The sequence below is a fragment of the Stigmatopora argus genome, chromosome 7 (genome assembly GCF_051989625.1).
Source record: "Stigmatopora argus isolate UIUO_Sarg chromosome 7, RoL_Sarg_1.0, whole genome shotgun sequence".
Lineage (NCBI taxonomy): Eukaryota > Metazoa > Chordata > Actinopteri > Syngnathiformes > Syngnathidae > Stigmatopora > Stigmatopora argus.
This window is the reverse complement of record NC_135393.1, coordinates 16,039,210-16,054,548: the sequence shown is the minus strand read 5'-3', so window position 1 is coordinate 16,054,548 and position 15,339 is coordinate 16,039,210. Positions and strand designations below refer to the sequence as shown.

The 15,339-nt window shown below is 43.6% G+C and overlaps 2 protein-coding genes across 2 annotated transcripts in view; one reads left to right on the top strand and one right to left on the bottom strand.

Annotated features, from left to right (window-relative positions):
- The first annotated feature begins 379 nt into the window (after window positions 1-379).
- On the top strand, window positions 380-9,331 carry txndc11 (thioredoxin domain containing 11). Its single transcript, XM_077606043.1, has 14 exons — window positions 380-480; window positions 581-968; window positions 1,216-1,312; window positions 1,411-1,530; window positions 2,465-2,562; window positions 2,635-2,764; window positions 3,281-3,374; window positions 3,444-3,556; window positions 3,642-3,845; window positions 4,673-5,198; window positions 6,000-6,163; window positions 6,235-6,347; window positions 6,435-6,515; window positions 7,413-9,331. Exons 2-14 carry the CDS (start codon window positions 844-846, stop codon window positions 7,933-7,935), a joined length of 2,388 nt encoding a protein of 795 aa, XP_077462169.1. The 5' UTR covers window positions 380-480; window positions 581-843; the 3' UTR covers window positions 7,936-9,331.
- Window positions 9,332-9,428: 97 nt separating this feature from the next.
- LOC144077931 (uncharacterized) overlaps window positions 9,429-15,339 on the bottom strand; it is a 14,522-nt gene continuing 8,611 nt past the window's right edge. Inside the window, exons 38-56 of the mRNA XM_077606041.1 lie at window positions 15,161-15,288; window positions 14,904-15,021; window positions 14,608-14,826; window positions 14,344-14,514; window positions 14,109-14,258; window positions 13,961-14,025; window positions 13,760-13,889; window positions 13,603-13,688; window positions 13,397-13,526; window positions 13,114-13,304; window positions 12,937-13,027; window positions 12,721-12,850; window positions 12,456-12,646; window positions 12,229-12,390; window positions 11,825-11,961; window positions 11,613-11,752; window positions 11,438-11,532; window positions 11,069-11,378; window positions 9,429-10,711 (exon numbers count right to left, since the gene is read on the bottom strand). Of these exons, the coding sequence (XP_077462167.1) occupies window positions 10,641-10,711; window positions 11,069-11,378; window positions 11,438-11,532; window positions 11,613-11,752; window positions 11,825-11,961; window positions 12,229-12,390; window positions 12,456-12,646; window positions 12,721-12,850; window positions 12,937-13,027; window positions 13,114-13,304; window positions 13,397-13,526; window positions 13,603-13,688; window positions 13,760-13,889; window positions 13,961-14,025; window positions 14,109-14,258; window positions 14,344-14,514; window positions 14,608-14,826; window positions 14,904-15,021; window positions 15,161-15,288 (2,715 nt within the window). The 3' untranslated portion in view covers window positions 9,429-10,640. The remainder of the gene's footprint in view (window positions 10,712-11,068; window positions 11,379-11,437; window positions 11,533-11,612; window positions 11,753-11,824; window positions 11,962-12,228; window positions 12,391-12,455; window positions 12,647-12,720; window positions 12,851-12,936; window positions 13,028-13,113; window positions 13,305-13,396; window positions 13,527-13,602; window positions 13,689-13,759; window positions 13,890-13,960; window positions 14,026-14,108; window positions 14,259-14,343; window positions 14,515-14,607; window positions 14,827-14,903; window positions 15,022-15,160; window positions 15,289-15,339) is intronic.

The window sequence follows — 15,339 nt, the reverse complement described above, 5'->3', positions numbered from 1 at the left end:
AAACACATTTGAATCAATCTGCTCTGACAATTCTTAATAGCATACCAAGAGGCTTCTTTAAAAAAATATAAATAAATACATCAAATAATAAATGTCATTTGAACTCTAGTGTACTACTGCAGTGGTCTCCAAACTATTCCACTAAGGGCTTCAGTGGGTGTGGGTTTTTGTTCCAACCCAGAAAGAGGACACCTTTTCTTCATATTTCAATTCATAATTTTATGACCCATATTACCATAATGTGTGACGTTTAAATATGTGGACGTCAGGTCATTGTGTTTATTTATTTAATTGTCAAAAATAGTCATTTGACCTGTAAAGGGTTAAATTATTCAAACAAATATTTCAATGATTGGTTGTATGAATAGAGCTAGTTCCGGCTTCATCCGGCATCTAGCCTTCAAATGTTTCAATATGTCAACGTCACCACCAGTTAGGGCGCGTCCCTATAAAGAAAGGAAATTCCAACGAGCGCCATTCGTGAGTGTATTTTTAAATTCACATCTAGAATTATTATAGATATTTTAAACGTCGTAAAATGATTTTTAAAATGCAACATTCCGATTCAATTCATTTTAAGGCCATGTTGAGGGAGACGTCAAATTTATACGGCTTTTTGAAGACGGTCCCTGACGTCATTGTTGCGGAAGTGAAAAGTCGACGTGTGGAATAAAGGTTGGTCGGAGCTCAAATGAGTAGATTTGTTGCAGTCCACGCGCACGTAAATCCGATTTGAAACGAAAAACGAATTACAAAGAGCCACTAAAGGCTAATGTGCGCGCCTAACCACCGGCGAGGCAAATAAAACACAATGGGACGAAGAAGAGTCGCCGACGGGCTGTAATGCTGCGGCGAGCGCGGCTGGGTCTCCGGCAGGTGCTGAGTCTGATGGCCCGGAGACCGGCTCTCCTGTGCGGGGCCATCGTGCTCGGAGTTCTGCTCGTACTCGCCGTCAAGTTCACGTGCAGGTAAGTCCCAGCGGCTGCTTGCCTTCGTGGTATTCGAGTTAAAATTCGGTATGCTGTTCGGCGAATGAGCTTCTGCTTTCAACTCCAATTATGCTAATTGCCTCGAGTTACGAATTTGTAGCTCCCAATTGTTATCATTCCCCTTTCCATTGGGAATGCTGTTGAACGGTTTGAGTTGACTCGTAAGTCGAGGCAGTGCCGTCCACTCAGCCATATTATTTGAGGTAAAGTTTCTTTTTATTTGCAGTCGTGCTAATAACGTGGTGGCAGCTGCTAAACCACCACTGCGTTTCTTCTCGCCCGACTCACCAGTTGTGGACCTTTACTTGGGTCAACTTGACCAGGTAAGATCAAAAGTTGACAAAGTGGTTCCTTTAGTATTTTTCTAAAATGATTCATTACAATTGTATCACTTAACTATTATTTTTCCCCCCTTCTCTAGATTGAGCGTCTAAGGAGTGTAGCTGAGGTGTCTTTTGTTTTCTTCTACGCACCTTGGTGCGCTCACTCCATGGCTGCCAGACAGGAAGTCCAGCTGGTAGCTCAAAAACTGGCTAAACAGGTAACACATCATCAGTTGTTTTTAAGGGGCCAGGGTAAATTTGAGTGTTTTAAGAAAGAATAAAAATAAGAAAAACATAAAACAAGGCAAAGCGCCACTTTATATACAAAATATAATAATCGGACATAGGCTTTGTCATCATCATTGACTCGACAAAAGCCTAATTGTCATCATACCCAGAAACTGCGTATGATGAAATTGGCAGTGCTTCTCCATTAGGTGCAAAATAAGTAGGAGGCAACTCTCCGCCCAACGTTTTTCATGTTATCTCACCCCGAAGTTATTACACAGAAGGGATTGTGTGTCGTGTTACCGCAAGTTTAGAGTCCTGATGGATGTGGGAAAAAAACTGTCCTTAAGCCTATTTGTCCGTACTTTGTGAGACCTATAGCGTTTGCCAGAGGGTGGCAGCTGGAACAGATTGTGACCAGGGTGGTATGGGTCCCCGATGATGTTCCTGGCTCTGCTGAGGTAACGAGGGCTGGCAATGTCTTCCAGTGAGGGCAGAGAGCAGCCGACGATCTTCTGGGCAGTGTTAATCACTCTCTGCATGGCCTTTTTGTCTGCTGCCGTGATTGCAGCGTACCACACTGTGATGCAGTATGCCAGGATGCTCTCCACAGTGGCTCTATAGAAGGTTAAAGATATAAGAAGCAAAGAGCCGCATGCAGCTCGAGAGCCGCGTTTTTGTCATCCCTCTCAATGCCTATTTTTACCAAATTAGGCACATACTGTAGATGCCTGTTGACGCTTATTTGTATCATCCATAAAGGGTGCTTTTTTTCCCCATGTTCTTATGATGTATTTCAATTAACTTAAGTTAGAGTTGATGTGAACGATGAAAACTGTAGTGAAAAATGCTTTACATTTTTTTTTTCTCCCTCTGGCATCAAAATATAAAATTCTACATTTGGTTATGTTATGCTACCTACAGGTGCTGTTTGTGGCCATAAACTGTTGGTGGAGTCGAGGCAGGTGCAGGAGGATCAATCGTTTCCACCAATATCCCGTCATCCACCTCTTTTATCGGCGGTGAGTAAAAACCAACAGGGTGAGCTTATATATTTCACATCCGTCTGTCTGAAAATAGTCGTTCCGCGTCAGGTTCGGGCCCATCGAGTACAGCGGTCCAGTCGTGGCGGCGTACATGGAAAGTTTTATCCTTCGAGTGATCACGCCGCTCACTTACCTTCCATCGAGAGACGCACTGCGGGAGTTCCTCTCCTGCCACGAGGTATTTTTCAGCCCGCCATCACAATTTTTGGTACACGGTCGATTGGTCGCCGGTCTTTTGGTCACCGGTGTTTTGGTCGCCTCGAAGTTTATTGATAATTACCATTTAAATCGTTGCTCAAATTCCCTAAATACAAACTGCAAATTACTATTTAGTCATATTTAATGCCCTAGTAATTATTAGGCTAAAGAAAAGCTCCAAATTTCCCGGACTTTTATTGTTTTTTGTTGGAGAACTTGTTAAGACCCTGACTGACGTAGCTTCTTAAAGGGACAACGCATGTACATACAAACTCTTATACACTCACTCATCGGCTCAGTGAAACTGCTCATGGCCATTGTTGGCTTTTATTGATGCGTAGACCGTGTTGTTTTACCTTGTTTTGTCGTCGGTCTTTTGGTCGCCCGTTGTCGCGGTCGGGGCGACCAAAAGACCGTGACCAAAAGACCAGCGACCAATCGACCGCACACGCAATTTTTGGCGTGACGTTTTCATAGACTGTTTGAATCTTGGCAGCCGCGGGTGGTGGGCTTCTTCCAGTTTAACGCTTCGCCTCAGCCGCCCGGCTACGTCACGTATTTGGCCTCTGCCCTGCAGGCCCTGAAAAGAGGTAAGAGTTCCCCGTCGGTCGTTTTTGCCGCTCTTTGCCGTATCTTCAGCGCTCGGGTCGCGTGAACAGATTTCCACGGCGTTGTCCGCTTCGGGGTGGTCACTAACAGAGAGGTCGCTGACGCCCTCTTCCTCAAGGAGGATGAAAGCGTTTACCTTCACAGAAGATTCAACTCGTCTTTGGTGAGGAAAGAACGGCGAATGGAAACGGAGCATTTTTTTTTTTTTATTGTTCCACTTGACTTTTTTTTGTGTGTGCCGGTTTTAGATTTTCCCACGCTGGGAGCGTAACTTCACCTCCCGCGCCGTGTGCAGCTGGGTGTTTGAGCACCGCGAGAATGTCCTGCCGTGGCTGCAGCCGCCGGGGACCAAGTCGCGCTTGCTGGAGAAGGAGCTGAGCAAGGGGGCCGCGCTTTTGCTCTTCTTGCCGCACGATCCCCTGGTCTTGGAACCCCGCGGGCTTCTGAAGCAGGTGAGGCAGGATCCAGGAAGTGAGCGTAAAGCAAGGGTGTCAGATTCGGGTTGGTTCGCGGGACGCATTAACGTCAACTCGATTTGATGTGGGCCGTACCATTTGAGATACAATATTTAGATTTTTTTTTTATAAATGGATTAAAAGAACTGGATCAAAAGCCCTAACTATTCCATTTTTATAGATCTAAAACAATGTTTACTTGAGCTTTTTTTTCTTATTAAAGGAAAATCTCTTTTAATGATTATGTTCCATATTAAAGTGGAAAACGGAAAATATTTTTATATATTTTTAGAAAATGATTATTTTACAAAATGATTTTTGAACTAAAAACACAGAAAAAAAATATTAAAAAATTACAATTATTGATTTAAAAGGAAAAATCAGGAAATATAATATACATCTATAATCTTCATTTTAATTTGATTCTAAAACAGAAAGTCGGCACTCATGATTTACTCTCTCGGGCCACACAAAATGATGTGGCGGGCCAGATTTGGCCCCTGGGCCGCCACTTTGACACGTGATGTAGACCATTTTTTTCAGTAAAACAAGAAACATTACAAAGATCAGATTACATACAATGAGGCTACAGGGTAGCAACAAGATAAACTTAACATTATGATGGTGGAGTGGTTAGCATGTGCGTCTCACAGTTCTGAGATCGAGGGTTCAATCCCAGGTTCAAACCATGTTTTCTGCGGGCACTCCGTTTTCTTCCCGCATTCTCAAAAAAAAAAACAGGCACGCGTGTGGTTCCAATTCCAATGCCTATTGTCTATTGCACCATTTAGGGAAACTGACATTTCAATTTTTTTCCGTCCCAGGTCTCCGACGTGGCTTTACGTTATCACGCCTGCGACACCCACGACAATTATTTGACGTCTGCCTCGGGGTGCTGCCACTCTGTGCCTGTTCCGGACCCCGCCCTGCGCTGCGAGGTGTGCTCGTCGGCGCCCTGCTCGGCGGTGACGCCGCCCGCCCCCCAACGCCACTGTGGCAGCTTCCTGCTCACCTACAGTCCGCTGAGCCAACACAGTTCCTGCTGCTGGAAACTCCGCCCCCAGCTCGAGCCCACGCGAGGCAAGGAGCCCCGCCCAACTGGGCCCGAAGGACTGAAGGGGCTGCGCTGTCACACCAACAAGACGCTCAGGTTCTACCTATTGGACATGGAGCTCAACTGGCCGCTGGCCGTGCGGCTGGGGGCGCCAACGAGTGGAAACTCTTCCTCGTGGCCAAACGGGGGAGCGCAGGTGCAAGGCGACGGCTCCTTCGCCGCGATCGTCAACTTGAAGGACGAGGTGCACTACGTCCTCCAGCGCAACCCGGCCGCCACGCTCACGGAGTCTTTAGGTAAGCCGGATGAACAGGATTCGAATTATGATGAAAATACTAATTGAGAGCGGCCCGGTGGATGAGTGGTTAGCACGTCCGCCTAACGGTAGGGGATCTGGGTTCAAACCTAGGTCGGTCCACCTGTGTGGAGTTTGCATGTTCTCTTCTGGCCTATGTGGGTTTTCTCCGGGTATTCCGGTTTCCTACTACATTTCAAAGACGTGCACGGTAGGCTGATTGGACGCTCTAAATTGCAACTATGTTTGAGTTCGAGTGTGAATGGTTGTTTGTCTTATTGTGCTCTGCGATTGGCTGACCACCAATTCAGGGTGTGGACCGGAGTCAGCTGGGATTGGCTCCAGCACCCCCCGTGACCCTAGTGGGGATAAAGCGTTTCAAAAAATGAGATGAGATGAGATACTAATTGAGCCAGTATTCCCAAGAAGTAGCTGACCAATCATATGTGAGTATGATTGAATCACCTGGTCATGTCAGGAATAGGTCTTAGTAAGTGTGCACGTATAACTGACATTACAAAATGGCTGTGTTTTTAAGCAGCATCAATTTTTTGAATTGTATTTTATGTTTATGTAACTGATTGTGTTAAAACTTCCAAATCTTACTGACCAATCAGGGATCAGATAGCCAGGTTTGTAACTCTGGACTTTTAGCCTTAACCCTTTATAGGGCAGTCATTTAACTCATTGGTGGCCATTGATGGTTCTGAACCTTTTTTTATTTTTTATTTTTTTAAACTTTATTTTTCCATTTCTTTAAAAAAAAAATCAAATCCACGTATTATGCACTCGTTTCTTCCAGAGGCCTTCATTTGGAACTTCAGCGCCCCCTACAGCCTCCTGCACAGGCACCTGGTAGGCGAGGACTCGCGAGAGCGTTCTCACCGACAAGCGGAGGTTCCTCAACCACTTCTCGCCGAGCTGACCACGTCCTCCTTCCTGCCCCGCGTCATGGATCTGGAAAAGGTAAACGCGGCGAAACCCGAGCCCCGAGGCCCAGTCCGATCAACTTTGGCGTCTCCCCGTTTTTGCGACAGGATGTCCTGCTTTTTTACTACACGCATTGGTGCGGCTTCTGCTCCGTCCTCAACCACGTCCTCATCCAACTGGCCCGGTTGATGCAGCGCCACACCAGCGTCACCGTCGCTAGGTAGACCCGGTCGGCACGCCTCGGATAGGACGTGCGTCGTGTGAGCATGCAAAAGTGTCTTCTTTCGTCTTTGTCGAACTTCTGCAGGGTGAACGTGGCCCGTAACGACCTCCCGTGGGAGTTCATGGTGGATCGTGTTCCCTCCATTCTTTTCTTCCCGAGATACAGGTGAGAGGAATCGAGATTGGGTGTTTGTGAAATTGATTTGTCAGGGAAAAACATAGGAAATGTATATTAAGCATTAACGTCAACTCGATTTCATGTGGGCTGGACCATTTTGGATATTATATCTAGATATTTTTTTAAAAATCGGATTTAAAGAACTTGATCAAAAGCCTATATTCCGATTTTTTTTTTTTTTATATATCTAAAACTGTTTATTTGAGCTTATTTTTTTCTTGGTAAGGAAAATGTCTTAATCATTTGTTTTCATTTCAACATTTTTTTAAAAATTATGTTCAATATTAAAGTGGAAAACAGAATATATTTTATATATTTATTTTTAGATTTTACAAAATGCTTTTTGAACTAAAAACACAAAAATAAAAACATTGGATTTTAAAAAAAATGCAATTATTGATTTAAAAAGGGGAAATCAGGAAATATAATATACGTACATCTATAATCTTCATTTGAATTTGATCCTAAAACAGAAAGTCGTTATTCATGATTTACACTCTAGGGCCGCACAAAATGATGCGGCGGGCCAGATTTGGCCCCCGGGCCGCCACTTTGACACCTGTGGGTTAGAGGGTGCATCTTGAATTGAATTAAATTCTTTAATTGTCATTATACAAGATTTAAAGCTTCATGAAATACAAATAACAACAACAAACAGACAAACAAATAATAAATTACAATAACTAATAAATAAATAATTAGTCAACAACATAAAAGTAGGAAAGTGCACAAATAACAACAAACAAACAGATAAATATTCAGTAAATAAATAAGTAGTCAACATAATAAATTGGTCATTGTCAATAAAAACGCAGTGTTTTTGCCAATGCGCCTTTTGTCTATGTAACAAGTGTTTTTATTATTATTATTATTATTATTTTTAAGAAAACAACTGAGCGTGAAATTTCCGGACCATCTTCCCATCACGCTCCCGAATCTCCTCCGCTTCATCCTCAAACATTCCAGTTGGCCCGCCGACAAGACGGACGCCGGGGGGGTCGGCGGCGCCGTCCTCCGCGCCGAGTCGGAGAGCCTCCGCCGCGAGGTGCGGACGTTGCACCGCGCCCGCGAGCTACTCTCCCAGCAGCTGGCGCAGCTGTGGCGCGACAACAGGCAGCTGCGCTCGGACGCTCGCGGATTGGCGGCGCAGAACGCCGAGCTGCGAAAGGAGCGCCACGACCTCGAGGAGCGGCGCCGGGAAAAGAGCCGGCAGCTGGCCGAGGCCCTGCGGAGGCTGCGCCAGTTGGCCGACGCCTCCGAGAACCTGCTCAATCAAAACACGCTGCTCAAATTCGTGCTCAGGGCGCTAAGGGAAAGCGCCGAAGTCCAAGCGGCCGACAAAGGAGATCCGGACCCGGAGGAGGAGGAGGAGGAGCCCCCGCGGGAGGGTGGTCTTCTAGCCTCCTGATGCTGTGAAAGCAAAAGACTATCTACAAAGTGCTACCTTGATTTAGGAGTGCCAACAACTTATGGGTTTTTGTGGAAGAGTTGATCCATTTCTTTGGATTTTTCAAGTATTTCTGGGAAACTCAACACTTGACTGATCATTCACACACAAAAAATGCTAATGCTAACAAAGCTTGTTAAAGATTTTTACTTGAGTAAAATTATGCAAGTGATGCAAACTTTATGCAGAAGTTAGCAAATCTCAATTCATCATTTAAATCACAATTTACAGAGAAGCGGCATGGTGAAAAACTTAATTTGTCAGTAATTAAATGCATTTAATAACAGCTTTTGCACGAAAGACCAATGACTTAATAGCTAATCAACAATACTGCATTATATGCAAATGTTTTCCTGACATTAAATGCATTTAATAACAGCTTTTGCACGAAAGACCAATGACTTAATAGCTAACCAACAATACTGCATACCTGTCAACCTCTGCCGATAACTGCCCTTATAAATGATTATGATTCCCCTTACAAACCCCCCAAAAAAGGGGAATCATAATCATTTATAAGGGCAGTTATCGGCAGAGGTTGACAGGTATGATACTGCATTATATGCAAATATGTTTTCTTGACATGTACCGCCACTGTTTTGCAAATTCTGGACGTTATGATTCCTCGCAAGGGTTTTTGCTTTCAACGGGTAATTTTGCTATCTTTGTTATCAAGGTACCACTAGTTGAAGATGGCTCAGATGAGGTTGTCTTGTCCGAATGTCTTAAAAGAGCCAATGTGAAACTAAAGTTGACTTCCTGAGACATATTTTGATTGACGTGCCTGCCAAATTTCACATCAAGAAGTGAAATTGAAGTGTCAAAATGCCTCTAATAAGCTAACTAAGGGAAAACAGACCTCCACATTTTAATTAAAATGCAAACTTTTTTAAATAACTAGTGGAAAAAAATATTTGTAATTTTAGATAGTAACCATTTGGTCAACATGACCGTACAATGTCCTGTGAACTTTTCTCTTAAATTGTTATTTTTTTGGGGAGCAAACAGCATTTTGTTCCCATTATATATTTTTATTTTACAAAGAAAAAGTCTTAACAAAATCAGAGATACAGATGTGAGGACTGAAAAACTTTTGTTTTGTTCTATTATGTTTTAAAAAGTAAAAATAGGGAAAATATGAAAGACTACCACTTAGTGGTTTGGATTTGTACTCAATAACACTTGAAGTTTTTGTTGTTGTTGGTTTTTTGGGGTTTTCAAAAGATGATTCACTAAGTATTTTTACACTTAATCACTAAATTGTTATTTAAGTATTCAGGTATTGAGATGCTGCAATTGTTGGTTGAAAATATATTTTCTGTTTTTGTTTTTCAGATTAAAAGTTTTTTTTCTTTGCTTTTGCTTTGTTTTAATTTTGATCTAAAGAAACTTAATCCCAAAAGTATTGAAAACAGTACATAGATGCATATTAAATGGGAAAACTCGGACAGTGATAAATGGAGCCTGCTTTTATTTGAACATTTCAATCACTATGGCAAAAAAAAAACTTTTATCTATGACTACAGGTCATTATTGCACATTTCTACAGCACATGAGGCATACAGTGAAGATTATAGAGGTTAAGTTTCAAAATGTATGCATTTCACACGGTGCACCACAAAACAAAATTGTAACAAAATACATTGTTTACTCAAATAATGATCTCCTTTAATTCCGAACCTGTTTGTGTTTCTGTTAATTAGACCTTCTGCCATCTTGTGGTGGTCACCCAATTGCGTCGTTCCAGAATTGGACGAAATGAACGAAAAAAGACTGAAAAGCTCAGTTTACAGATAAAAGGTCAGTAATGTTTTTATTTCCTGCTTTATTTGTTGTTCACACTGCTTGAAATAATAGCTGTAAAGGTCGAAAATTCGCGCTAGTGCTATGTTTATTCACAAGCTAGCCGTTTAGCTAGGTGGTATGTATACTGCTAACCAGAAAAACGAGTTAACTATGACGTATTTAATAAAAAATGTTTTGGAAAACGTTAATATCAAGTCCAATGTATCGCGATTAAGTGCGTTGTTCTACTAGTATGCGATACATGTTATGCTTTGAGTTAGTACTGTCGAACACAAATGATTAATATTTGAAACAAATGTTCACATTGTTACAATTCGAGGTCGTAACATTGTTACGTAACGGGGTCAAAATATGACCTTTAATGTCATTTGGTTATCTGATAATCAATTTTGTAATTAGTAAGAGAATATGGCAATTACATTATTTGAAACCATTTCAATTATTTGTTTACCTTAGTTCAAAATTCTCGCTTTCAATTTTGCCCCTATAATTAAAGTCTGCAAATTTAAAATCTGATCTCGCCCTTCATTAAAAAAACCAATTCACATAATTATACATATCAAGGTGCACAAAACCTTTATGCAGTTTAGTTTTATACAGAAAGTGACCTATAAAAACACCCAAAACTACAGGAAGAGATTCCGGAATGCACCAAAATGTGCTGCGAATAAACCAGAATTAAAAGGAAGTCATATTTAAGTATATGCATAAGTAAAGATACATTATTTGCAGTTAAAACTAGTTTGTGCAATTTGCCACTATCTTGCAGCACACCTAATGAGTTCAGTTGAGAAACGGGATTGTTTTGATTTCTGAAGTATTTCTGTGTATTTTCCAGTATGACAACCCATTCATGTCAGTCAAAAAGACATGAGAAGGAGGCGAAGGGTGAAGAGGAAAAGCACACCGACCTCTGGTTTCACACGAGGACCTAAAACGGGAAAGCCAGGTTAGTTAAATCCAGTAGCATCATATTTTTAACCAGAGCATTTTTGAAGAGGTACCAAATCACAAATAATTTGATTTGTCAACTACTGGTGTCATCATGTTTTGTATCATTTTTACTGTTTTGAAAATATGGGCATCGGATTGAAATCGTCATAGTATCGACAAATTCTGAAAAAATACAGAAGGGGAAAAATTACTGTGTGTTGTTTATTCAATGTCATTTATAAAAAAAAAACGTTTTGTAGTTCATGTGGTGATTTGTCTAATAATAAGATGCTATTGCTTAATGTATTTTTTTAAGTTGTGGAGGAAAAAGACAAAAAACTAAATATGTACTCACCATTGCTGTGCGGAGGTTTAGATGTTGTCGGGTTGGAGCCACCGGGGGAGTTTGTCGGGCCTGAGGGCGCGTTGGTCGGGCCGGAGGGCGCGGTGGTCGGGCCTGAGGGCGCGGTGGTTGGACCTAGGGACAAATTGGTCGGGCCGTCTGTTGGGTCAGCTCTGCCTCCGCTTAGGCCAATTCCCAGTGTCTCAAGATCCGACTGCCTCTGCAGACCAATCCATTCTCGCACCAGCTCTTGGTTTTCGTACAATTTCAAGTCTGGCAAGTGAGAGCCGAGAAGCCCGCCAACCTCGACTACAGTCAAATCCTGGAAGAGGTGTGGAAAGAAGTCAGTGAACGCGAGCATTCATCGAAATGCACACTGACCTTAACGACGTCTGGATTCAGCGACGTGAAGGTTTCCGCGTTCATGTTGACGGAGGAGTCCGCCAGAGTTCTAATGTAACTCAGAGACGCACCACCTGTGAGGAAATATAATATTGAGAGGACTTTGCCGGCGGATGGTCTTCATTTTTAGTGGTTTGCGAATTTGTTGACCTACCAAGATAACGCTCCATGAGCTGGTACTCCTCTGCGGAGACGGTTGAGCGGGTGTTTCTCCCGAAAGCTTCTAAAGCTATGTTGAAGAGAGTTTGCTTTTTCTCCAGAGCGCAGATGGACACATTTAAGGGGTCGGCATCCCTACGGGAGGCAAATGACGACGTGAGATTAAGTGCGCTGAGAAAGCGCCTCACTTTTTCACAGTAGCAATACCTGAGACTTTGTGCCGTGATGTTTTGAAGGACATCCACATTTAGGGAACACAGGTTTTCTCCTCCAATGGCGTTGAGCTCTGTGGTGCCGAGCGTGTTTCCCTCGTGATTCAGATATTTGCTGATGATCTGCTTGGCCTGCATGAAAGGTCAAAGGTGTCCTCTACAAAAGGTACCAAAGCACCAACTCAACAAATCGAAAAATAACCAATTTTTTTAAGGAATTGACAACAATCTCAATCATCGATGATTTGTTTATTGAGACTTTGTTCACCTAAAGTGTCTAAATCTTTTTTGGAGCATCTAAATAGCGAAAATGTTGGATTTGTATTACTTATTAAAGGCTGGATCTGGTCCCCGGGCCTTTATTTTGACACCTGTCTACTAGAGGGTGCGTTTACATACCAAGCTGGTGTTCCAGGGCCCGTTGGACGGATCCAGTAGCGAAGACAGCGTGTCCACCAGGGTGATGCTCCACAAGTCGATGTCTTGGCTCGTGGCTTGACGAGACGCCAGTCTGAGAAGTTCCACTTGATCCTCCGGGATTTCCGAGTGGCTTGCGTACGCCTTCAATCCAATCAGAGTGTAACACATGTCACGTTTGCCGCTTCCTCGCTTCAAGTGTCGCGTACCTCTCGCAGTTTCTTCAGAACAATCCCGAGGAAGTCGTCTTGGTCCACTTTTTCCGTGATGGCGCCCAAGTTGTCGCGAACGACGCTGGCGTTGAGGCAGCAGTCGAATTGATCGACGTCGTCATAGTCGAAGGGGAAGGTCTCGTCGCTGATGGTCACGGCTGTGATGTACCCTACTCTACACTCGTTGTCTACATGGTAAAAAGTGTACAGTCAACAGTGGGGACCCAACTCACACCGAATGCTCTTTAAAAAAGGAACGAACCAAGTGATCGCTTGACGATGTTTCGAATGGACTTCCTGATTTCTCTCCTCATGCGCTTCCGCTTCTGTTTATCCACACCGTTTTCCCTGAGAACTTTCAAAAAGTCCTCCAAAAAACTTCGCTTTGTTTCCTTCAAAACAAAGAGTCAAACAGATTAACTTGTGATTCTAAACGAGCCAGGGAAATTTTCCATTGTGGAAAAAAAACACTACGTACTCGGTCAAAGTTGTCGTAGAAGCTAGACGTCATAAAAAGAGGTAACATTCCAAGTTCGTCTAAGGTTGTCATGTTCCAGTTTGATGGGGGGCTGGTTAGAAACATAAAAATACATCAGAAAACACAGAGGGTGGCACAGTAAATATAGTATGAATAGTCTAGAATTTTTCGGCTAACCCAAATGCTGTTTTGCCACTTTGCAGGAGGGCTTCTACGCCAGCGACTTGGGATGGACTGAGCTCCGGACAGTTCTGAAGTTTCCCCAGGATGGATTCGTCCGAGTCAGTAATGTAAGTGTCGTTCAGAGTGCAACACATGTTCCCCAACACAGATATATTGTCCTCGGTCAAGCTTGGGCTGGTAATTCCCTTGGGAAAAGCAGGTACAACATTCCAATGTTAAAATATGTTCCATAACTGAACACAAAGGATCTTTGGGTATTACCCCAACTCCGACTCACCAGGCAGTCCTTGGCATGTTCAAAAAGAGTGCTCGGTATGCCGGCGAGCACCGGAGAAAAGACAGAAAAGTCGGCTTCTGAAAGCTCTTGGAAGTAAGACCTGCAGTCATCCGGCGGCACCAGCGAGTAACTAAAGAGGAAAACCAAACCAAATAAATTTCAGTCACTGCAAACAAACCACTCTACCTTGATGATGAAGAACTTACTTGTAGTAGAGCAGCATATCTGGTGGGTAAAGCCCGAAACTGCTAATGTCTGACCCGTTATTTATTATGTTGTACATGCAGGTTAGCTGTCAAACAGTAGTCAAGTCACTTTTCTTTAAATAGCCCAGGAAGGCAACATCACAGGTTAAATATTCACCTGAGTTTCAACCAGCTTGACCCTGTTCTCGCCACTCCTCCGGCACGCGCGGATCAGCTTCCTGACCTGCGACTGTTTCAAGTTCCTCACCGAAGTGCACGTAAAGCCTATTAACACAGACGACGACAAACTGCGGACGAACCGCCACTTTAGTGCGATCAAATGCAATACCAGCGTAAAGCTTTAAAATTTGAGTCTCACTTGTCCGCACTTCCCAGCAACGTTGTCGCCGATTCTGCCGCAATAACTTCAAAGAACAAGCTGGCCTACAACAATGGTTGAAGTCATTGGGGTCAATGACATCAAAATAATATTGGCTATTCCCAAAGGTTTTGTCAGGAGTCCCCACCTGCTCCCGTTTCCATTTCTTCTTGTTGATCCGAGTGAGAACATCCTCATCTGGACGAAAGTCCAAAAGCAGCGAACCAGGTATCTCCGTCCCCAAATCGTCTGGAACGTTCTCCACAAGGACATTGCTATCGCTGTTGCCTGAGATGATCTAGATAGGAAGAGAAATCCTTTTCCACCTGGTATCGTTGAAAAAAAAGGCTTCAAAATGCCCAAAGACTGCAGTCGCATCCTACCTGCCGCACAAACACCTGTCGGATGACCTGTGGGGCGTTCATGAAGTGCGTCAGGAACATGGGGTCCTGGGAGGCTGTTATAAGATCGGATCCTTCGATGTTGCTCATAGTATTTGAAGGCACGCCTATGCTGAGGGTACCCAGACTCAACAGCGACGTTGCGTTGTTGATCTGGTGGCGAAGGTTGGTGACACAGCAATCATTGTAGGAAAAAAAAGATAGTGTTTGTATTTCCGCCTCCTCTGGCTATAGAGAAAACTGTACCTGTATGAGGCCAGAGGACAAGAGAGCCCCAATAATGGCCTTTGCCTGTCCAATACGCCAGGTCCCCACAATTCTCAGGGTGCCGAGGGCCTCATATAGATCCATGGGGTTGATCTTCTTGAGGTCTCCCACAGAGATACCTCTGCTTTCTTTGCCGAGGGCCACGATGGCTGCGGCATCAATCTCGTCTCCCAAGTTACCTGCCAACGCCACACTCACCTATTGGCAGACGATTACAAAGGTTTCTAGAGTTGATATGTACTGTTGAACAATAGTGTAAAGAGGCTGGAGCTAACCTGTGGATCCAGGTCAGTGCAGAGATTGGTCAGGTTTTGGAGAATGATCATGCTTTCTTTAGGGGACAACTGCATAAACGCCATCGCTGGCACGAAGCAGCGAAACAGCAGAGGAAGGCTGCGAAGTTATGATGGACGTCAATGCCATGAATGGAGGTGGTGGCAAAATGTCACAAGCGGGGGAAGCAATACGATTGAGCCAATGAACTTTCCATTTCCAAATAAGAATGGCGACTAAATGGACAACGAGTACTCACAACAATGGGTTGAAGTTGCTGTCCTGCGTGTATAACAACTCCGTGTAGAATCTGCTGACGTTGACTGGAGGTTCCGTTTGGTTGAAAATGGCAATATTCTGATGGTCCACCGTGAAAACCTGGAGAACCTTTAGACAAAGAACTGTTTCAACACACACGTGTATGTCGGCAGAGTGATC

What these genes read in the sequence shown, in the direction of transcription:
- txndc11 (XM_077606043.1), top strand. Translation starts at nt 844, where the DNA reads ATGCTGCGGCGAGCGCGGCTGGGTCTCCGGCAGGTGCTGAGTCTGATG. An exon ending in GCCGTCAAGTTCACGTGCAG is followed by an intron (nt 969 to 1,215) that starts GTAAGTCCCAGC and finishes TTTTATTTGCAG; the next exon opens with TCGTGCTAATAACGTGGTGG. An exon ending in GCGTCATGGATCTGGAAAAG is followed by an intron (nt 6,164 to 6,234) that starts GTAAACGCGGCG and finishes TTTTTGCGACAG; the next exon opens with GATGTCCTGCTTTTTTACTA.